This window comes from Chaetodon trifascialis, chromosome 17 (assembly GCF_039877785.1).
Source record: "Chaetodon trifascialis isolate fChaTrf1 chromosome 17, fChaTrf1.hap1, whole genome shotgun sequence".
NCBI classification, from domain to species: Eukaryota; Metazoa; Chordata; class Actinopteri; order Chaetodontiformes; family Chaetodontidae; genus Chaetodon; species Chaetodon trifascialis.
Window position 1 is genome coordinate 10,745,862 of NC_092072.1, and position 23,784 is coordinate 10,769,645.

The 23,784-nt window shown below is 43.3% G+C and overlaps 2 protein-coding genes across 2 annotated transcripts in view; both read right to left on the reverse strand.

Moving 5' to 3' along the window:
• Window positions 1–1,225: 1,225 nt before the first annotated feature.
• On the reverse strand, window positions 1,226–5,283 carry bloc1s4 (biogenesis of lysosomal organelles complex-1, subunit 4, cappuccino). Its single transcript, XM_070984426.1, has 5 exons — window positions 4,927–5,283; window positions 3,832–3,903; window positions 3,619–3,720; window positions 2,478–2,612; window positions 1,226–2,268 (listed from the first exon to the last, which is right to left on the reverse strand). Exons 1-5 carry the CDS (start codon window positions 5,260–5,262, stop codon window positions 2,170–2,172), a joined length of 744 nt encoding a protein of 247 aa, XP_070840527.1. The 5' UTR covers window positions 5,263–5,283; the 3' UTR covers window positions 1,226–2,169.
• Window positions 5,284–7,546: 2,263 nt separating this feature from the next.
• The window catches only part of pard6gb (par-6 family cell polarity regulator gamma b), a 33,072-nt gene continuing 16,834 nt past the window's right edge, over window positions 7,547–23,784 (reverse strand). Inside the window, exon 3 of the mRNA XM_070984425.1 lies at window positions 7,547–9,161. Coding sequence (XP_070840526.1) covers window positions 8,089–9,161 — 1,073 coding nt within the window. The 3' untranslated portion in view covers window positions 7,547–8,088. The remainder of the gene's footprint in view (window positions 9,162–23,784) is intronic.

A 23,784-nucleotide genomic window follows, 5' to 3' on the forward strand; every position in this document is an offset into this window, starting at 1 on the left:
TCAGGCGCACGAGAACATCGTTTGCATGAAACTGGCCAGGTAAGACTCATTATGGAAAAAGTACACATTTGAATAACATGCCTAAAACTCAGTGATAGTTTATGATCTTTTTGTAAAATCTACGGAGAAATATAACTGTTTTTGACAGTGTGGCAGTCGCTTTCGTCCCGAAGTGAGGACTCTAACGGGACGCTGCGGGGCTCGCCAAACCGCAGTCAAAAATACACAAATTTAAAGTTATCTCGCCTTTTCTCCAAAATCTGCGTCGGTCCGCGTGTTTTCGATCTGGGAAAGTAATCAGTAGGCTCTGCTGAGTAATTCGGCTTTAAAGAATTGACCATGAGAAGGTTTTTAAAGTGTTTTTTCAGTGTTTCATCAATTGCTTATTAGATCAGGCGAATTGAACTCCGTTCGTCTATGGCTCATCGAAGCTATGGCTTGTTGGGTGCTTCCTGACATTAACGGATCATCAATGTAGCGTCTTAGCTGACATATTTCTCTTCTATATTTGTTTTATTTTGTATGGGGCAGCAATCTCTCCACATAATTGGCTGTTCAATGTCAATTATAGGTAGGGTTGCCACCCGTCCCGTAAAATACGGAATCGTCCTTTAATTGACAATTGAATGTTGGGACGCGATTTGTGCCGTATTTCCACAAATGTCCAATACACATGTTTGTCTCACACACACACACACACACACACACACACACACACACACACACACACACACACACACACACACACACACACACACACACACACACATCAACACTAAATCTAACAATAATGAACAAAATAAAACACAGGAAATACTAAGGCCAGCAGGATCTGTGAGGGGATCTACGCAGGACCCCGGTCGTGTGTCTGCTGCCTGCGTGTGTTGCTGTCACGGTTGCCTAGAGACAGACATCACACACCGGCGCTTAATGCACTGGGGACGCATGGGAGACCCATCCAAGATGGCGGCCGCGCTGAACGTCAGCTCCAATAGAAAGCGTCAGTCAATGAGGCGTCTACGTATATTATGTCTATGCCTCCTACCATATCCATGCCGGAAACAACACCAAGAGATACCAGACACCAGGCCTGATAGCGCCAGTAAAGGTTCGTATGAGGAAACGGTCTGCTTAAAAAATGACATCATCAAGGGAGCTAAACTGAAAATAAAAGACATTATGTCCAATATTATGGACAAATAATAATGTGACATGCAAAACAACCTGTCTCATAAATCTTTAATGGTTCTTTTAAAAACGTAAACAAAAATCAACCTGTAAATGAAACATCTTTATTTCTAAACATTTTTGGCAAATAATGAATCACAGCTGTAAAAAATGTTGATTTTAAACCTTGTTGCATGGGTAAGGGACGCATCGCATCTCTACCCCAAGATTCCTCCAGTTATTATTGTAAAACTTACTCATAGCTGGCCCAAATTTTGATTCACCAGATAGTCTGACTTGAGAAGCTATCACAACTCCCACCTCATCTATAGGTGTGCTTTTTTTTTAAAAAGTGCCATCAAAGATGTAGCCCCATATCGATGAGGTAACTGTCATACATAGCCGGTAACATCAGGCTCACAATAAAGTGAAATATTCTGAAATGGAAGACACTAAATTCTTAACTGGATGAGATCAATATTGCTTGGGGAAAGTGACTGGACATTAGAAATACAGATTAATTCATAACAGCGTGCAGGTCTTTACAAACACCAGTGACAGGAAGGTAATTTATAAAAAGCTGGGTTAACTCTTCATGTAATACAGTATTACAGCTCCTCCTGGTGTACCTTCTTTACAGTGTCCTATTGGCAACTGGGATGACTTTGTCCTCCTGACCTGTCACAAGTCCAACATGTGAAACTGTTTTCTTCACAAATAGTGAAAACAAGACTGACAGAAATAAGACCCATTTAGGCACTTTTAAAATCATTTAGCTACAGTTCAGTGCTTGTTGCTGCCAGGAGAATGACACTCAAAAATGCAGAATGTCTTCACGCACTTGACTTCCAGTGACTTGTTCAGAAAGGCTACTATTGCTTTGTTGAGGCCACTGCACCAATAAATCCTCCTGCAATGGATGGCAGTAAAAGTTGTCTCCGCAGTTTCACCCAACAGGCCTCTGAGGTTAGAACCAAGTTATGTGTTAAGTGTTCTGGCGTGTCACTGCTCTGGCTGTGAAGTGAAGTAGTCATCTGTCCGGAACACACTGGGGATCTCTTGCTGCTGATGTGGTGCTGGTCTTTTTGGGCTGGCCGGTTTCTGTGAGCAAACAGACACAAAATGAATCCTAGTTATTAAATAGCACTGCCTGCAGTACAACTGCAACAACTGCTGTGCAGGATCTTCAGTGCTTATTGGAAAAGGGTCTCTGTTCAACTCTGCAGCACAAAACACTGCTCAGAGTATTATTCACTGGTTATTTAATGAGTCTCATTATGAGAACACATAAAATTCACAGGTACTCTCACGTTTAAGAAGCCTGGGACAGTCATTGTGCGGAGGATCTTCTTCAAAGCACCCGGTAGTGTTCCTAGTTCTCCCTCTGCCTGTGTGACCTGCTCCTCCATCGCACTGACATTGGCTCCCACCATCTTTACGAAGGCCTGTGGGCACACCAGATTATTACTGCGACAAGGTAATAAATGGAGATTCTCTTTAATTTACTGGAGACAAATGTTATGCAAGACAATTCACCATCATGTTAATATAAAACTAAAGGTTTCACAAGCCCATGCAAGCATTTGTTTATTGTTGCAGACAAATAATTTGCAGGTTCCACTTTCGACTCGCACTGCAACTGTCGGGTATTGACTTTTTAGGTGGTACAATATTAACATTGTACTGAAGCTGTATTCTAAGACGGTGTCACAATATTTACATTGAGTCTTATCCTCTTTTATGGTGTCATGCTCCCAAGCTGGACAATGTTTTACCCTTTTCATCTTGCCTCACCATTTCCCACTGCTTCTTCCTTTGTGTGCAATAGATTTTCTGAACCACAAAGGTGAAGTACGCCCTCGTGTGGTATAAAAGTTAGAAACTATTATTGGAATCTATCTAATCTGTCTAAATTTGCTAATAAGATATCCAATGCTCCTAGAGTTATGTTTCCTTTAATTGAACAAACAATTTGTGGACTGTGAAAACAAGGTTTTTTTTCTTCTTATCTTGGTAAGAGTGCTCTCAAACACCTAAAATTTTCTCTTAAGAGAAGAGCAAAAATAAGAAAACACTGGTGAATCCAATAAATCAATGGGTACTAACAAAATAGGAACTAAGATTAAAAAACAGTAACATACTGCACACCTTTGCCAGTGTTTGCTTCTGTTATTGCCAATGAAGATAATATCTCTCCAAGTTTCTGCTCTTTTCTGCTCTAAGTTAATTGTGAATAAAACTACACAGATACTGTTTACATCACATTAAATCTACTATCATAGATTTCGTAGTACATTCATTGCAGAATCCCTGCTAGCATAGTTTGCAGACTGCTTTGGTCAAAAGATACCATTCAAGAGATCAAGCCTGCATTACAAAAACAAAAAAGTAAACATTTTCTTTAAAGTAGTAGTAATCCATCAGCTCTGCAATGTTAAAATGATCACCTACCTCCAACTTATCAATTCTTCTGTATATTTGCCTCATTTCGTCAGACTTCTGTTGGATTTGAGGTAGGTTTTCATTCACTATCTGGGAGGTATCATTACGAATCTGGAAGAAAAACACAAAAGCATGCCAGAGACAAATAAGCAAGCAATTCAATAAAAATGAGACACAGTGCATGCATAATCCTTTATGGAGTCTTAGCCAAACTTAGCTCACCATATCCAACATTCCAACAAACTCATCTACTCTTGTCAGCATTTCTTCCAAGCTCTTCTCCAAACACAGGACCTAGAGGAAAAATCACTGTAGCTGTGAAAATGTTATGGACACAAACTGTGCAGAAACTGAAACTACATCAAATGAACTGAGCCTGCCTTGGACCTATGTGTGTGTCTGTGCACTACAAATTAAGTCCAACACACTGCTTACAGCTGGAATTCTGTAACATGTTTTTAAATGGAGTCAGCAAGGGCCACTGGGCCAAAACACAGGGCCCTTTGTCTTCCTACAGAGCCAGCTCACTAGCCCAGCCTCTTGATAAATTACCAGAGGAGTGACAGCAATCTGGTCAGCCATCATAAGTAAAGCTTAAGAAATACAAATATAGACAGCTGTCTCTCTAAACTGAAGACAGGTGACCTTTTTGGTGTTGACATTGTTATTAACTGACTCCATTCCTTTCCTGAATTTGTTTTATTTGAATGCACAAAGGGCTTACACTTGTAAACTTGGAAAACAAGAGGTGTGGACTGGTGTCACATGACCTGGATTTAAGTAAGTCAGTCTTGAGTTATGAATCTGATTACTTTAGACTTGTATTTAGAATTGTATTATACAACCCATACATTTACATTTTTAATGGCTTTAAATTTGGTGCACTACAGCTGGTTTAGGACAAAAAAAACACAAACTTTAGGGCCTGGACTTGACTTGGGACTATCCAGTGTTGACTATAGTCAAGAATCACAAGACATGCCACTTATTTGTAATTTGCAAAACAATTTCTGCCATAAAATATCTCCAGGAAACCAGTATAGGTGTTGTCACGGTAAACCAGGAACCAGTGACACCACACCAATTATGTCACTACCTCAGTGTCGCTTAGCAACCACTTGGCCGTCGGTCCAGAACTGCAGTGCTCGTTAGTTGAGACGTTTATTAGCCACACATGATGCGATAATGACGTTACAAGTGCGCGCTACGCTACTTCATAAACAAAGAGCTAACGTTCACTCAGCTAGTTTGTACGTAACGTTACGCTGCTTTACACGAAGTGGTGGCTCTCTGGTGTTAAAAGCCCTCAGCACAGACCTCTTCTGCAGCTGTCGCCCTGATGTAGGAGGAGTAGCTGAGGGCGGTGTGTCTCAGGACTTCGTCGTCCTCCTCCGGGTAGTGCTGGTCGGCTGTCTCGGGCTCCGCTGCTTCGTTGAGACTCGGGCTTCGAGGGATAACGTTAGCTGCTGCGCCAAAGCTGGGGCTCTGCGACACAGTGCCGCTGCTGAGGATTTCGCTCACCATGGACAGACTGCTCGCACTCTGGGAAACAATGCCGCTGTCTCTGCTTATCTCAGCGCTGGACTCCTCCAGGGGAGACAGCAGGCCTACCCTGTCTACTCGGTGATGGTCCATGTCGCCTGTCTTTCTCATCTAACGTCACTGCCGTGTTTTGCCTTGTCAACTGACTAGATCACGTGTGTTGGGCTGCCGATGGTAGCTCACGAGGGTCAAAACAGTGCAGCGCACAATAAAGTGCTGAAAACTCCACCTTTTCTTTTGAGCCCCCTTTACTATAGTGCAAATGCTAAGGATATGTATAATTGAAGTAAAAAACAAAAGACACTTTTCCAGACACAGAAAGATAACCACAAACACTGACACAAATCTGCGACTGGGCTGTGTAATCAAAAACTGGCTTGATGTAAAGCGTTATAGTGAATAGATGGTGGGGACAGGCGTTATTTATAGGGTGCCAAAAGAGATGCCACACAAATAATATGGGGAAAAATACACTTTCGAAACAGGAAAGGCACAACATCATGATAATTTATCTGATAGTGCGCAAAAAAAAACAAAAAACAAATTAAAACTCATAATTTGCGGGCTTCCTCTGTCAACCAAAAATAACTGAGGACTCTTCCTATTGCCTACATTTCGTGAGATACCATGTTGTTCCAACCTCGGCCAGCAGATGGCAATCAGAATTCCCGCATGACAGGGGACCCCGGTGCTTTGCAGAGGTCTGCTGTAGAGGCATGGACTATGACAGTGGTTAAAATGGTTTATCACCCCTTTAAAATACAAAATATCGAAAAGAATGGAATAGCTTTCATATCAGTTTATTTGGAGTGATGAGACAGCAATGAATTCCCCTCAAAGTAAAATGTATATCTGGACGTAGTCAGGTAGAAGAATCTCAATGGCGGCATTACACTGATCTTTGAGGTTTTTTTGCATGTTGAAATTTGAATGTCCCTATTTTCATTTTATTTTATTCAAACTTTGACAAGACTGTCAGCTCTAATCAGTCTACAAGAGTCACAAAATTGCAAGCCGAGCGTGTGTGTCACACATTATTGCTTAAGCTTTCTCCATCTACAAGGAGCTACTAACATGCATGTGCATGTCTTCTGATACTTTCATCATTCATATGAAGGTTGCCCATGAAAATCAGTGTTAAAGGCAGTGATAGCAAAGACTACTTGTGTGACATGCAGGGTGAGAGGTGCAGCCAAAGCTGATCAGCTGGGAGTCAATGATCTATTAGCTGTTTTAGCAGTATGGCATCTTCAATAAACACAGCACACAAACCTTCATTAGCAGAGAGGTGGAAGGAGTGTTCTGCTGCTGAAGGGCCTCCTGACCCAGGACACAGCTGCATTCCTGCCACATGTCCGTGTTGAATCTGTCAGCTGTGGCCAACAGCCAGAGGATGATAAAGACTTGTATCAGAAAAAAGAAATTCAACCTCCAGAAGGCTCAGCTTCACTCTGTGATGTATACACCAAACCATTTTGTGATGAAAATTGACCTATGTGTCCTCCTCCTCAACCAGACTAAGCTGCAGATTTAAATGACTGGAGTGACAATGAAAAGTGCACTAAAGTGCACTTAATTGTTCATCATCTGTGAATAATCATGGTCTCAGTAATCAGCGTGGTTTTAACTAGTGTGCTGTAACGACTGCGGCTGAAAACATCTTCATGGTTTTACTTTAGCTGCGGAATGGTAATAACACTACCAGTAGTCTCACGCCCCTTACGGCATGGTTTGTGGTTATGCATTCCTCGTCTAGAGACGCTGCTGTTGGGGAAGAAATGCTCTGTCAGAATGATTTGCTTTGCTGACTGTCAGCAGTGAGTCTAGAGGAGAGCTTCAGAGTTTTGGCTGAGGGGCTGAAACCAAAACTTGATGTTTTGTGTCATTATATGTATTTTACCCCCTAAAACCCAGTTGACTGCATATCACACTGTCTTTGTTTGGCCAGTGTTTTCCTATCAAGGCGTCATGCATGCACCGTGTGTTTAGAAGACAAAACTTTTCTTTACTCAACAAGTTTGGTGAAACAAATTAAGTTACAGCTGATCGAAGCTCCCACAACTGAGAGACTTAAGTGGTGAAATTGAGGATTTAAATTGAGGTTAAACGAAGGACAAATGAATCACACAAACAAAAATGTCTGTCAGTTAAACATTTCTGTTCACTTTCAGCCCTTTGACTGAAGAGTTTTTGGCTTTTCTTTCTTTACAAGTCATTATATGCCACTGATGACCTTAAATCCTAAAAAACCTAACTCCAAGAGAAAATAGTTTTGCTCATGAGTGGTAAAAAACATTAGTCGTGACTATTCAAATGACAGCAGCTTCAACACAATTCTAATTGTCCAAATTAGGAAATCAGAAACACAACGGCTCAACCAAACATCACATTTCTAGTTTGTAAAATTGTGAGACAGAATAATTTATTGGAACAGATACAAGGATTTGATCACAATCATCAATGCATAAAAGAACTATTAAAAAAAAAATCATACTCTACACAGCATTTATCAGAATATAAGAAATATAGATTTACTCTTTAAAAACATCCATAAGCAACCCCAAGTTGGTCCCGGTAATAAGAATGAAAAGGATCTTAATAAAAGTGGTCACTAACAAAAGATATTAGGCTGTAGGCACATTCAGAACTCTAGGATACAGTGGACACCTAAAAACAGTTTGTTCTGATGCTTATTACATACATACGTACAAATCTTTTGATGTAAGACAAAGACAACTTAAAAAATACAGGAAATATATACAATACGTTTTCCTTGTTTCCTGGCTTGTAACTTCCTGTTATCAATTATCTTGTAAAAAACAAACAGAAGTTTCAAAATTAGTATCCGGCCAAACACTCGTGCTCATATCTATCTGGCCTGGTGTTCCAGTTTTAGTCTCTGAGCAGTTGGGATGTTTCTGTGTGTGTTTGTAAGTATTATAGGGTGATGACAGTGCCATCCTCCTCCACACCTCCTCTGGGCAGTGCAAGACTGTGTCGTGGGTCCGTTTTCATGGAACTGAGGATTTTGTGCAGGCTGCCGTTGCTGTGGCGGAGGGCTGGGTTGCTGCTGTGATGTGGGGGCTGTACGTGGTGGTGACGGTGCTGTGACTGCTGGTGCGGGTTGTGCTGAAGGTTCAGGTCTCTGTGGAGCTGGTAGCTGAGGCTGCTGTGTTGGTGGTGATGGGACCCTCCGTTGAGGCTCGGCTGGGAGTGGAAGGAGGCAGTGGAGACAACTGATGAAGGACGTGTGGGAGGGCTTGGAGGTGCCGCAGGGCCTGAAACTGTTGTTGGCGTCGGATGGTGTGTGCGAGATGCACTGGACGCCAGGGAAGCATTGGACCTCTGAGACGGCCGCTTGAGGCTGCTCTCGATGACGATATCTGTCTCTTCGTCGCTCTCCAGGTCGTCTTGGTACCCATGTGCTCCAGAGGACATCACCCCCACTGAGGACACTGACAAAATTGGGTAACCAGTCGACCCGCTGCTGTCAGACGACTGGCCTGAGCTCCCAGAGATCCTGCTGCTGCGGACCACATTATTGCGCTGGTTCACTGGCTTGACTGTCACAATCAGGTTGTGGCTGTTGGCGATCATCATATCCGTTACCTGATCTAAGGACTTTCCAGTCACCTCGATGCCGTTCACCTCCAGCACCTCATCATTCACCGCCAGCAGCCCGGTGCTCTCCGCCAACCCTCCAGGCACCAGCCGAGATATGAAGATACCGGGGACTTTCTCTAGCCCATGTGGCGTCACCCGCACGCTGGTTCCATCGCGGATGTAAAAGCCCAGGGGTTTGTCCGAGCCGTGGCGATACAGTCGGACACGGCGGTGAGATTCAGGTAGGATGTCTACATCAATGATGGAGGAGACGGGCCGGAAGTCCTGGGGCATGCCGATGCGGATGTGTGGCCGCTTGCGGTTGACGTCATTGTTGCGCAGCGCGACCACCGCCTTCTTCTTACGAGTTATTGTGTTGGTGCCAAAGTTAGCATAGTCGACCTCTTCTGCAAGGAAAAAAGGGGAGACAGAAAAACAGAAAGTGTTAGAAATTACGTTTAGTACTCAGATTTCATCATTCTTCACACAGGTTGAAAACATTTCTTCTTCCATGTGCACCCCAAATGTTAAATACAACAGGCAAAAAAGGAAAAACCAGAGTACCTAAAGATTGAGAAAGTTAAAAAAACTGACAAAAGAAAAAGTTTCCATCCTGGAAACTGCAAAACCTGTACATGAACACTCTACGGTCTTTGCCTTTAAATCAAACCACCTGCCCTACAAACTCAAAAACCTTTGTTCAAACTATGCACAGATGTGCCTGAAAATACTTTTCCTGTGAACAAGCTGCTAATCATTTATACAGATTTTACTCCATATGTGACATAACACAGTTCTTATTACTGAAGCCATAAGGAAGGCCCGAGTGCTTGCTGGTCTACAACTGAGGTTAGTATGAAGCCAACGTTTCCAACATAAATATGACATCTTAGCATGTCATGTGGATTCACATACTGCTTGTACTGAGACTCTCTCTGTGTGCATGTTCGTATAAAACGCTGAGTGTGCACAGCATTCCTGCCTGTGCTGACAGAGGTGAACCACCCTTCTGCTACCAGACAGCAGCTGTAGAGATTCCCAGTGTTCATTTCTGCACCCAGACACACAGTACACATACATGCACTACATCTTCAGTGCGAAAACATGAAACTCCACTAGCTGAACTTGTAGGAGACCACAAAGGATATAATCCAATGTGGAAAGAATGAGCTGTGAGGGAAGAGGAGTTTGGTAATCTCACTTGAAGCAGGATGTTTCCAGCCAGAGATTTAGAGCAATCAATAAAACAATGAAAACCTTCATAGGAGGACTAGATCACCCTCGCAATGAAGAGTGGCTTCTTCAGAACAACACAGCCGCTGCCAAACATGCTCACGCACTGGCTTAGATAAAATAAAACAAAGGCGGGAGGACTGACAAATAGTATAGTCTGTGAACTCAAACTTGAGAAAGAATGCCTGAATGTGCCTGTTGAGAGGCGGCTCTGACACAGTGTGGGACAGTGAGAAAGAGCAGAGTGTGCTGCATGATGAAAACAATAATAACTTGATAGCTCTCTAATCTTCCCTCCTCAGGAAGACAGGAAACCTGGACACAGCAAAGCCTGATGTGATAAGAAGCGAGGGTCCCCAGGCGGGAGCATCAGCTCCTGCACTGCCATGGCAACAGCAATGCGTCATCTTTGCCCTACTGTTTGGGACACCTGCTTTCTGAAATTTTTGTGAGTGAGCACACTGTAATTTTTGGCCCCGTCTTCAAAGTGCCCTGCGGAAGGAGGGAGCGCTGAAACAAATACGGAGTCTCTGAGCAGAGCCAGCTGGCCGGTTGTCCCTCCAGCCTCAGAGCAGCGTGGACGTCTGCCATACGACTCCCTATGCATTGCTGACTCATCATTAATATATGTTTTCTTCTTCCACCACCTCCTCCCGCTGCTCCGGAGCAGAATGTTGACTAAGCAGCATGTTTTACTCCAGCTTCAGAAATGAAGGCTCTGGGAGCTAACAGTGTGAAATTCAGTGCCAGCCCTCGCTGTCAGGAGGGAGGAAGCAGCTTTTGAGGGTGTCAGCAGTGACGCCAGCCTCAGCACACATGGGGAAGTGGTGGTGACTAAATTGGGGGAAAAATAAAAATGATAAATGAGTGAAGCAGTGGATTGACATCTCTTGGCTCAGCATGAAACAAAGCCGTCAAGAGCTCACAGACTCAGCCAAACTGCCCTGCCAAAAGCATGTTAGACCAGATAAAGAAACTGCCTCTTATCTCCTTCAGCTGCTTTAAAATGAGTATTATCAAACCTAAAGTGTGTGGTATTCTGAGTTTTCTATGTATGTCGTGGCAGGGGCTGATGTGATTGAATCCAGACAAGGCATCTGCTACAGGGCTGGAATTTCTGCCACAAGTGCAAGTCTGCTCGATGGGATCCATGTTGGAGGGGAATTGCTGCAGAGTCTCATTACAGGTCTATGGTGTAACACCCTCCACCGTCCACACCCTCACCTCAGTCTGAAACCAACGCCGCATCACATCACCAGTGTATTTAGTGGGACAGAAGATCTTTCAGTCAGAAATCCTATGTGTACAACTATAATTATGCTTTCCATTTCTAATGCCTCACAGCTGTTCTGCAAAATCCCATAAGAAGCCCATGTTTGTGTAATTTGTTTAAAGAAACCTACAAAGACATGGGGTGAGTTTCATTTGGCCTAGGGCGATAGCTGAAGAAGGAAGACTGAAGTTGAGCTAAGCAGGGGTTAAATCTGGGGTTTGGGGCACCTTGTGCTGATTACGCTGATCTCAATTCACTGGAGGCACTACTTTTTAAAGCGTCTGTGTCTAAATTCTGTCTCGCTGATGTCCTTTATTCTTTAAAAATGAGACTAAAAACAATAATAAATAAAAATACAGATTGCTTCCCTTCCCTTTCTCTTTCTAAAAGTAAGACCAGCAGCTCAAAAGTGAATCACAGTGAGCAGAAAACTAGCACAAGCCCAGAGTAAACCAGCGGATACAATCCAGAGTGCGGCGCGGGTCGCGCTTTTCTCTCAGAACCTGAGCCGAGCCCGATGCAGCTAATGTAAGCTGAAGCAAAGAGTTTGTCTTAATCCGTCACACAATTGTTCAGCCTGCATTGTGCACCCTCTGTCCACATGTCGCTGCAAGGCTGGATTCCCATTCATCACAGCCCCATGCTTTTTACATTTTAAATATCCAACAGCTTTTGTTATAAAACAACTTGAAAGCACCATGTCGAGTAGCCCAGCTGACGTGACCGAACACGACCTGAACCAGAACATCACGTTTAAATTTTTGTCCGAACGCCAACTGATCTGTCGGACCATCACACACAGTGTCTAATATAATCGCACAGGTGCGGACTTTGTACTGATTGCTGTTTGACTAACTAAAAATTAAAGTCTCATGTACTCATCTAGATAATTACCAAACATCCAGTAGTGTCACATAGTTCCTGGAAGAATGTGAATGCGAGCCAAGTGAGGAAGATCACTGAACAATGACGAGAGCAGCTGCAGGTGAAGTACGTACACTGTGAGTCTATAATCAGCAAACCCTTAATTTACCCTTAACCTTTATGTCTCAGGTAAGCAGAAATATGACACATATAACCTTTAAACACATTGGACCTTTAAGTCAGCTAGAGATGGAATTAAATTAACTGAATTGAGTTGAATCTGCAACTATTTTGGTAATTTGATTGATTGTTTCAGCCCTTTTCCGATCAATAAATGCAACATATTCTCTGGTTCCAGCTTCTCAAATGTGAGACCTAGTTGCTTTGTCTTTCAAGGTAGTAAATTAAATATTTTTCTCTTTTTGATTTGGACTGGACAAAACCAGCAATCCAAAGTTGTCACTGTGTGATTTTTCATTTTTCACCAGATCTTTAACAGAGTAATCGAGTTGTTGCACTGTTCCTTCCATCACAAGCACGGCTGAAGCTACAATGATTAAGCAGAACCACTGGAGCATCTTGAGATTATAGCATCTGGCAAATCAGCCAAATAAATTAAGATGCTGAGTCATAGAACCAGACTGCAAAACTCTGTCTCTCTCTGTCTGTCTGCAGGCCTGCTGTGTGATATTCAGGATCAGTGCATTCATCAAACTGAAAAGACTTTTTCCATTGCAAAACTAAACATTACGTTCTCTGCTACTGTGAGAGGGGAAAAAACCCGTTGAACACACCCTGTAGTAGAAACTGTGTGCATGTTTACTGCTGAGTTTGAGCTAAATTACGGATAAAAACGGGCGTTTCTAAACGAGTCCAATCTCAAAAAGGTCACTGATGACTTGAAAGAAGCTGAGAAATTATAAACTATCAGGTGTCACAGCTTTATAGTCTGAACTCAATCCTGTCCGACACACACACACACACACACACACACACACACACACACACACACACACACACACACACACACACACACACAGAGCTAAACTAAGTGAGCACGTTCCAGCCGATCACACAAAGGTTATCGTAACAACTCCTGACAAACCTAATCCCTGCTACACTGAGGCATGATGGGTAAGCCAATGTGAACCCGTAAATCAAAGACTGTCGGGTCACTGCCAGGCATTTCCAGGCGAAACAGCACCTCAGATCAAAGCCTGTTAGAAAAGCTTGGTGTTCCAATTAGCTGTTACTCAACACTTCCACAACCTTATTTACTCTTAAATGTCATTTCGAGTATGTGAGCAAGTATAAAATGACAATTTATACACAATCTAACAGCACACGGAGGATACATCACGTACCAGCTGTCTGCATTTACCCTGAACATTTAAGGTCAGGGAATTCCACTCGCGATGCAGCTAACAGTGAAGCTAAATGCTGACGGGGATGGAAAAAACATTCATTCACTTAAGTAACATTAAACATCTGTGGTAAAGAGTATCAGGAGGGACAATATGAGAGCCCCCACACAGCTTGGTGGATAGAGAAAGCTGGTCAGAAATGTCCACATTGCCATCTTTCAGTGTAAATCTAAATTCTCCAAGCAACACCACTTAATGTGGCTCCAACCGACAACCCACACAAGGTCAGGGGGAAGAGGTCAGAGGTGGAAAGCTGGATCCTGGGTGACTCCTGCTCTTTGCTGATGTGTGTGACTCTGCACGTGTGTGTGTGAGTGAGGAGTGTGCGTGCAGGAGACTCAAGGAATGCGGTGGTAAATGTGTTTGGAGATACGTCCGAGCAGGTTGAAGACCTGCATAACTTCTCAAGACAGGCGTGGGCGACGTTGAACCGAAGCAACTGGCTATTTCAGGCTTGCCGTGAAACTGTTTAAGTAACGCGACCCATCACTGGCACACTGCTGATCTTTTTCACAGCCACACTCAGCGCTAACTTGAATGAAAACCGAGAACTACTTGACAATCATAGAAATGAATCCTGAAACGTTTTGTTGCACTGGGGAGGAAAAAGAACAGACCAATTAGAAGCCAGCTGGCGAGTTTGTGTCTGGTTCTCAGTCACTATTGAATGCCTCATGCTGTTCGTGTGCTTACAAAGCAAAGGAAAAAGAGGAAAAATAGTCTTTGTTCCATTGAAGCCCACCTCTAGTTAACCAAAGCTGTGAGAAGAAGAGAAGGCCTTTTAAAGTCCTACTGCTTTTCCACCATCTCCCATAAAAGACAGGAATCTAAAGAGTTTTATGATCAACCATTAGGGCCTCTCTGCACACTTGTTTCTGGCAGGTCTTCTGACACTTACTACCGGCTCGACACAACTGTAAGCGGAGACTGAGGAGACGATGGAAATGAACCAAAACAAAAACACCTCTACATCGACAAAGAGCTTCAAATCCTTCTTATGCTTGAGTAATTTTACACATGAGGCAATGTGAGTCAAATGGTAGGAGGAAATTCACCAACAAGGAATTTGGATGATGTGTGTGTAAAAGGTGGACTATTATAAGCTCAAACTTTAGCTCCTGGCTTTATACAAATGAATATGCAACAGCGCAGCCAAAACACAACTGGAATGCTTTTGGTTCCCCTGAGCGGCACCACAATCACTGAGCAGTTCAGACTAATAGCGTTTGAAAAGGTGTTTGGGGCCGGCTTCATGTGTGATATTTCACACAGGGCTTTGTGAAAGCTGGCACGCCATGCTAACTACTTTTACCTGTGTTAGCAAAGAACATTATGAGGATGGGGGAAAAACACAACCAGCTGTGGGAACAACAGCCAGAGTTCATGATCAGTCTTGATGAGTTGTCAGTGTTTGTGTGTGATTTATGTGTACAGTGCCAGCATGTGTGAATGCACAGTGCCTGCGTGTCGCTGCACATGGACATGTTAGTCAGTATGAATGGAAACCTTTGTGCTTGGAGGAACATGCCGCATACATCTTGACAAAAAGCTCCAATAAAATGGTATCAGCCAGGCTCTAATATCGTTCCCAAGACTTTTCATTATTTCTGATTTTAAAACATAACTTTATCCGTGTTATCGCATGCATGTGAGACTTTGGGTAGAGGCGACAACATCAACACCCTGCTAACAGCTTCAGTGGTGGCCCCTCAGGGGTGTGACCTCCTCGTAATGATATTTTTACCCAGTGATGTGACCCAGACACTCGCAGTCCAGCTGAGGAACCGACAAACACACAATCCTTTCAGTCTGCTTCATACAAGCAATATAAGCTACTACAGCAGTAACACCAAAACATCCAAAGAACACTGTATTGTCAAGTCCAGGAACAGTCTGACAAAAAATACCCCATAAAACACCAGATTAATGGGGTTTTGTACAGATTAAACGGGACAGAGTGTGTTAATTTTGCTTTAGAGATGCTGGTAGGCTGATTTTGTTACCAACGGACGGAGCCAAACTAGCTGTTTCCTACTTTTTAAGATAAATAAATAATCTCAAACCATGATGGGTTTTCTGAAAAAATGCCTTCTCACAACGCTAAAAACTGTTTTAGCTCATAAAAAAGTGACATATTAGAGAAACAGTCGTCACAGGAGAGCCACTTATTCATAAGTTCAGTACTGTACGCTAAAGCTACAGCCCATGACCTATGGCCTGTTGCTCTGTCCTACAGTGTATCCAGCTACAGTCCATCTACACAAGTGACATTCCTGCACCCCAACAACCCCCCAGCCCCCATCACGGTCTTCAGCCAAGCGTGACAAAGTGCTTAGTGACAGGAGAGACCATAATCACTGAGAGAGGGAGAGACGAGGCACACAAGAGAGAATGGTGAATAGTGCTAGACCCTGCTGCCTTTTGCATTAGGTCACTGGATGCTGTGGCAGTGGGCTTCATTCCTGGGCCCCACAGACAGACACACACACACACACACACACACACACACACACACACACACACACACACACACACACACACACACACACACACACACACACACACACACACACACACACACACACACACACACACACACACACACACACACTCACGCAGCTGGAAGCGCCTCACTTTCAAAACCACCAGGAATATGGCGTAAAGTAGAACGGGATGAAACAGCACGTGACAGAGCACAGCCATGCAGGAGAATCAGCACAATGCAGTACAGTAAGCGTCTGTGTTCCCCCTTTAGCCACATTTGCATTTTTCTGTCCTGCTTGCATTAGAAAAGACACAACTTAATGAAATGCAGAGCGCTTCATAGATGCTTTCTCCTCATAGCGTGGGGTCAGAAATAGCTGGTTTTCATGACTCTCCAGTGGTTTCATAAAGCACATCCAAAAAACAGAAAAATGAGCTGAAAAGCAAATGTCTACATTCCTCTGCCATGTAAATAAGCTGCTGCAAATACTAAAACAGGCATTTCTCCGCCGATGCATGACTTGCCAAGTCAAGCTTTCACATTTGTCAATGTAAAGCGCACGTGGAGGCCCTTTCCAATGGGACGTACACATAGAAATGTCAAGGAATGAACCAAAACAATCAGTATTCTTGGATGTCTCCTCTCTTCCCCGTTGGAGACAGTCGGGAAGTCTATCTGTGTGTTTAGGGGCTGGCTGCTGCCAAGACGTTCAGCTAACACTAACATGGAAAAAGAATCCAGGCAGAATAAAGAAGAACTCTCTCTCTCTTTTTTTTTTAAACATGCAAACATATTTCACATTCTTGCAGGGGTGGTTGAGGCAGGGTCTGGGTGGAAATTTGGAGAAGCTTGATAAACCTACGTGGTTAGGAATCGACAGCTGCACTGAAGGTTTTGGGAGGAATTTACTGGAAGTTTCTGTGATCTTGTGCATGCTGTGTTGAGCTAGGTGCACAGAAAAGCCTGTAACTAAGGACATTTATCTCAAGTGCTGTACTTGAGAGTACATTTCTGAGGTTGGTGTGCTTTACTTTAGTATTTCCCCTTTATGCTGTTGTACATTTCATCTCTTAACTGCATTTATCTGAAAGCTATTGACAGCTGCTACTAGTTGTACATACAAAACACGAGACATTTAAAATGCATTGTTGCACATTAACTTTCTTTATGTTATATAAAATAAGCAGTATATCTTTGCAATGAAACATTAAAATTGGTGGATCATTAACAATAATCAAATAACAAACACTAGAAGAAGCCGTTCTGCATCAGTAGTACTTTTACTTTTGATACATTCATCTTGCTCGTAATACTCATTTAGCTCTACTTTAACACTTTAATATTAGGATCTGAACACCTCTTGCACTGCTGCATACAGGAGACTATACACACACTAGCACGTTCATACACACAAGAATAACTTCAATCACTTTCATGTAAACTCTTAAACTGCTCGTTAAAGAAAGAGACGGTAAAAAGATGGCCCTGAATCTGGACTGTCATGTTAATTTATTAGCTGACTTCAAAGATGTGTAATCATCTGTGAGAGCCCCGGATTAAAAAGAAAAATCTGCAAGAATCAGGTGAGACTCAGGTGAAAGAGCCTGCAAAAGAATCAAGTAAAACAAGAGTTCTTCTCCCAATATAACAAGACAAAGCTCTAAAACTTCTGCATACAGTATGTGCTTGGTAGCACTTTGCACGCACCCCCCCCCCCCATCCATTCCTTCACTCCCTGGCTCGTTTCTCCAGCAGTTACTGCGGCACACAGGGGCCGGGCTGCACATCTGGGACAAGTTAAATGGAGCTGCCTTGTCTGCTCTGTTCTGGCTCGGCCTGTGTGGTTGGGTGGGGCGGGGAGAGAGCTGCAGGTTTAAGATTCACTGCAGGTACACACACACACACACACACACACACACACACACACACACACACACACACACACACACACACACACACACACACACACACACACACACACACACACACACACACACACACACACACACACACACACACACCACCAACTTCATCAATACAGATGCAGATGTTGGGCCAAATCACGAGGGGAGCAGAGGTTAAGAGCATGAGAAAGGTATTTAAAGAGAAGGGAGTGGGGCACAGCGTGTGTGTGCATAAGGAGATTAACCTGTATTTGTGTGTGTGTGTGTGTGTGAGTGTGTGTGTGTGTGTGTGTGTGTGTGTGTGTGTGTGTGTGTCATACAGCAGAGAAGGGGAGGGAGGAACATCAAAGGGCGAGGTAGAGGAGAACCATGGAGCAGACAGGTCTTGCATTCCTCCAACCTCTCAAAAGGAACAATCTCTGCTCCATCAAGAACCCCCACCCCCCCAAGAAAATGTGCTGTTTTTTGGGGGGGTCACTAACCTTCCTGCCTCCTCCCTACCTTCTCTTGAATATAACCAACTACCGCTTCTGGTTTTAATCCAGCTGCCTCTCTGCTGATCATATGCATGTTTCCAACCGAGAAAACACATGCTGTTGATTTAAGCTCCATGAAGTCTCCCCTGCCATCTGGCCCACAGGTACCCGAGCTGCGTTCACTGCTTACTACTACCAAAGTGCCCAAGATATAAATACACGTCGCAGTGGAATACGAAGTTAATGGAAATCTTAGACCTTTCACTTCAGATATACTGAGCTATAAAGCAGCGGACAGGTTTTTCATGTCACAGAACAATTACAACTTAGACTCAAGTGTAAACATTAAAACACACTCAAGTCCCACAACCATATGATGAATTTTACAGGCACTTACAGGGATCAGGTGAAATAGATTCAGACAGTGCCCTGATGATACAAGTCACAGCAGCAGACTTGGACTTGTGTCCTTGCCACCTGTTTGGCCTTCTGTTCGATCAAGTGTGTGTGTGTGTGTGTGTGTGTGTGTGGTGAGAAAGAAAGACTTAAGGATAAGACAATAGGATGAGTGTAATCTATGAGGAAACATGCCACCTCGTTTCCTGATATCCAATAATTCTTTCCATCTTCTTCACGCAGCCGATCCTTGACTAGAAAACGAGATACTACCACTAACATAATAACGACTGCCGCTTAAGATCAATTCCTTTCACACACTCACAAACCAAAACACAGGCTTGGCAGGCCCACAGCCACTTCGACCATCAAATAACGTTTAATGAGCCCCAGGCTGAAAAAGATTTGCTCTCAATTGGATTTGCTTCACATTGCTTAATGAAGAGAACAATGTTTATGAGTCCAGTGTGGATATCATTCATGTGGGCTCACTTCAGGAGAGGGAAAAGCAGCAATATGGTTCATTTGCAATAGCTTGTTGAGATAGTTTTACAGTAAAGAAAATGAATTCAACGTTGAAATTTTTCATGCTCTTTAAATAGCGACAAAAAGGTTCAGTGAACTGTCATAAAAGTAGCCATACTGACATACGGGAGGGCTAAAAATACCAAACCCACATGTAAAACGACTGCAGTGGTTGCTGTGGAGGAGTGGGTGAACTGAAACATTTATGATATAGTATAAACAGACTGAATTGAACTAAACCGCTGAGACTTGCCAGAACATATCTCGCTCTGTATGTTTAGCTAATATGAGAGTGTTTTCAATATTTGGAAGCCAAATACAGACACAGACACATCTAAATCCTGCAGCTCTGACACAATGTCATACATCAGTAATAATAATAAAAAAAAACTTAAAAATGAGACATCTGTGGACTTTTTGGGCTTTCTGGTTTGCATGCGTTAATGTCTTTTGCCATCCATCCATAGTACTGTTTGGAGGTCTGGAGATCTGAAATGAACTGGCGGAAAACCAACCTGAACCCAACATGCATAAATTATTCATTTATTTTCTTAAGCACTGACATTCTCAACATGTACACCTGCAGAAGCAAAATGTTTGTTCAGCTTCTTCTGCAAATAACTAAAACATTATGTTGGCTAGTGTCCAAAAGTATTGATCATTTTGACGATCTTATTTGTACCCAGGTTGAACTTCGGTTCTTCAAAACCACCTGTGAAGTCTGGAAGGCCTCTTTAATGTCCTATTTTAGAACCACCACCTTCATCCTCCGCGAGCTTTGGCACTGACCTGAGCTGAAGTCACTTTCTAATCTTTTACAGGTGACAGAAAACAAGCACGAGGAGGATTACGATCTCTCTGGCGCTCTCCGACAGACACATAGTGCAGACAGGCCAAGAAATGCTGGTGCAAGCAGACAGGTAAGGAAATGAGACAGGCCAGCAAGTAAACACACAAGCAGACTTGGAAATTGATAAATTTCCTTCTGTAAACAGGTGGAATGATTGATGACCCATCGCACTGCCTCCGAGCCAGTTTTGACTTTTTATTAAACTACGGGCTTCAGCGAAACAGAGAGACTGAGAAAGGGCAAGACAGTCTGTCTCACAGAGGACGTCTTGCTGAGAAGGTCTTACATCAACCCACAGGAAAAGCGATCCTTTGTTATGAAGCCGCCTCTGGAGACATTCATCTCATTCACACTGTGGGCAAGAAAAATAATCCATCACGTTTCGACTCGATTCATAGGTGGCCAGAGAAAATGTTGTCTTCAAAAGCTGAGTGAGATCATTTTTTGGCCTAATCCAAGCAGACAAACAGAGAGTCACGCACACACCTTTGTCTGCTGAGAAGCTCTGGCTGTTAAAAGCGCCTTGTTTTGCATCAAATCAGTATGGTAGTTCTGACTCAGAGCGGCACGGATCACACGGCTCACGGTCCGGATGGTATCACAGATCAGCAGCATTTTCCTGATCAGATGTACTTTGGCTCTGATGAAGCCACCTCTCTCTGTCTGAAGTCACCACTCTGACGTCACCGCTCTTGCAGACTTTGTGGGCCCGTTCCCAAGAAATCTGCATGTCTTGAGTCCAGACTCACAACTCATGCAGTCTACAAGCTGCCTCAAGTGGACTTTCTGCAGACTCAATAAGAAATATGTAGAAGTACATGCTCTAAAGGCCGTCAGACCGCCTTTTAATATTGTAGTCTATCTATCATCAGCTGATTGGACAGATAGAGATATATCTATTTCTATGACGGCAGGAATGCCCAGTTTCACCACTGATAATGGCTGAAGTCGTAGCCTGCGGGATTGCGCTCAGTGGAGGTGAAAGGGACGGCACTGTAATCACTGCTCCTCAGAATAAAGCACAGCATGCATCCGTCTTGTCTACCTTTTCACTACAACTTGGAGATAAAGGAAATTATCCCTTTAAATTTGACAGCTGCAGGAAAAGCTGTGTTTCACACTATTGGTGTTAAATTTTGCTCGTTTTGCACTAGTTTTGGCTGAAAATGGGTTTCTTGTCCACTTCTGTTGTTGATCCAGTGGGACATCACCATTCCTAATCCTTTGAAGGGGATTCAGCATGAGACTGGTATGTGTGCCATTAATGCAAGCGCCCCTATTGACCTTTATTCAGTCACAAGCACGGGTCAGTGAAAAGCCCCTTCCTGGCCTCCAGGTGAGGCCCCCCATTCACCAGGTGTGAGGGGGTAAATCCTTTGCAAGCTCAGACAGGCTTCAGTCCCGTCCTCCCCTGCACCTGAACACCAACACCCTGTCTTACGCAACCACACAGCATAACAAAACACTTCCTGTGTGTGGTGACACATATCCTTGGTTCTTCCTGCTCCTGCTTTGCCCCACTGACTCCATTTGTGGTTTACTTCATCTAGTCTCTTCAGCCAAATCCCTACTCGCTCTTCTCTCTCTCTCTCTCTTGCACGTACGCACACACCATGTCAAAACTGTCTGTGGGAGTATTTCCACATGAGCTGTCAGTGCCCATTGTTTCAGTAAGTCTCTAGGACACAATTCATATCAGGATAAGAGTCAGGGCTCATTCCTACCCTCCTCCATTCTTTTCCTTCCTCTCCCATCTTAAACTGCTGAGTTGGCCTGATTCAAGCATCAACTTGTGGCCCATGTGTCTGGAGATGGGGGCGAGGGTGGGTGGGAGAAGGGGAAGCATCTTCTCACGGTGTGTCTGTTTATTCTTACTGCATAGCAAGGTATAATTACTGTGTATTGTTATGTATTGATGTGTATGGTGTACATTGCCCCACATGCCAGTGACAACACGACACATTTTACTGAAAGCAAGGTTTTGGGTTAAAACTTTCCTAGACAGCATTTATATTGAAAGGCATTAAAGATTTAGTACAAACATCTTAATTTCCTTTAGCATTCAATCGGTAAGCTGACTCTGAATCAGACACACTGCAGCTGTGAGAGAGGCTAAGAAAAACATTACAATCAAATAGCCAATGACCAAATGGCAATTGTAGAAACTCTTAGTGATTTGCTTTGATGTTAAATGAAGTTTGTAATAGCTACTGTTAAGCTCATTGCCAACTCTGGTGATTTGTGAGATCCAATCATAAATACTTCTGGCTCCATTTTAGCCAATCAAATCGCTCCAGTACATGTTATGGCTGAACAACTGCCAGACTGGTAAGGGGCATGACAGCTTGTCCCATTGTTTTAGCCTCATGACCTATATATGGCTATACTCGCTCTTTTAGCTGGCTGTAACTGTTGCTTTAATTCCTCAAGCACACACATGGGCACACATGCACACACGAGATACTGAAGCATTAGACAACAGACATTGAACGTGCCATTTAGTACAAACGCAAGCAAGTAAAAAAAAAAGAAAAAAAGAAGCAATGCTTAAATTCAAGCATTTTCAAAGCCAGCTGCCATCACAAAAAGTCATAATGATAACTCTAAAACGCAGCCACCTTTCTTAAAAAAAGAGAGAAAGAAAGAAAGAAAGAAAGAAAGAAAGAAAGAAAGAAAGAAAGAAAGAAAGAAAGAAAGAAAGAAAGAAAGAAAAAAACAAGGCTTCTTATTTCGTCTGTGCGGCAGGCCCACAGGGGGAACTACCAGAGGAGTAAACAACCCTGAAGAAACAGATCAACTCCCTCAGCAAACCGGGTTTCAGACTATTTCAAGGAAACCACACTGCAACATCTACTTAACGTGATGCATAAACATGCCTTTTTCATGCTAAATGCATGATCGCCTATTCAGCGTGAACATGCAGCATTGCATGTAATCAAGTTATTGAATGTTACACACATGAATTAGTGTGTGCGCACAGGGATGTCGAGGTACTTCTGACCAAACAACAAGAAACACACACACATGTTTTTCCATCATTTTGGGAGACACTGCATAGACTTGGACTCATTTCCTGGAGACTTACCCTAACCACAACCAACCCTTACCATAACCTTAATCCAAGTCTACACCCAGAATTGAATTATCTACATTTCGGGGACTTGTGTTTTGTCCCCATAAGGAAACTGATTTTTGTCCCATAATATGAGGAATTCTTGGCCACACACACACACACACACACACACACACACACACACACACACACACACACACACACACACACACACACACACACACACACACACACACACACACACACACACACACACACACACACACACACACAAATCAAAGACCTTGACTCAGACAGACACGCTAGTGTCCACACAGGCCAATGACACTAGAGTTCATACAGTAAGTGCACTTGAACGCAGTCCATACAGCCAAGTTTTCACAGGCTCTTGTGTTAAATACATTCAGTCCTGCATGATTTTGCCTCGGGGACTGAACTTCTGACCAGGGTCGTCAAATGGGGAAAATAAATTACATCACGTGCTACAAGCTCAAGCACAGCGGATTGGTTTAAATGGACAAGGAGTG

What these genes read in the sequence shown, in the direction of transcription:
- bloc1s4 (XM_070984426.1), bottom strand. Translation starts at nt 5,262, where the DNA reads ATGAGAAAGACAGGCGACATGGACCATCACCGAGTAGACAGGGTAGGC. An exon ending in TTGTTGGAATGTTGGATATG is followed by an intron (nt 3,721 to 3,831) that starts GTGAGCTAAGTT and finishes TTTTTCTTCCAG; the next exon opens with ATTCGTAATGATACCTCCCA. An exon ending in CTGTCCCAGGCTTCTTAAAC is followed by an intron (nt 2,269 to 2,477) that starts GTGAGAGTACCT and finishes GTTTGCTCACAG; the next exon opens with AAACCGGCCAGCCCAAAAAG.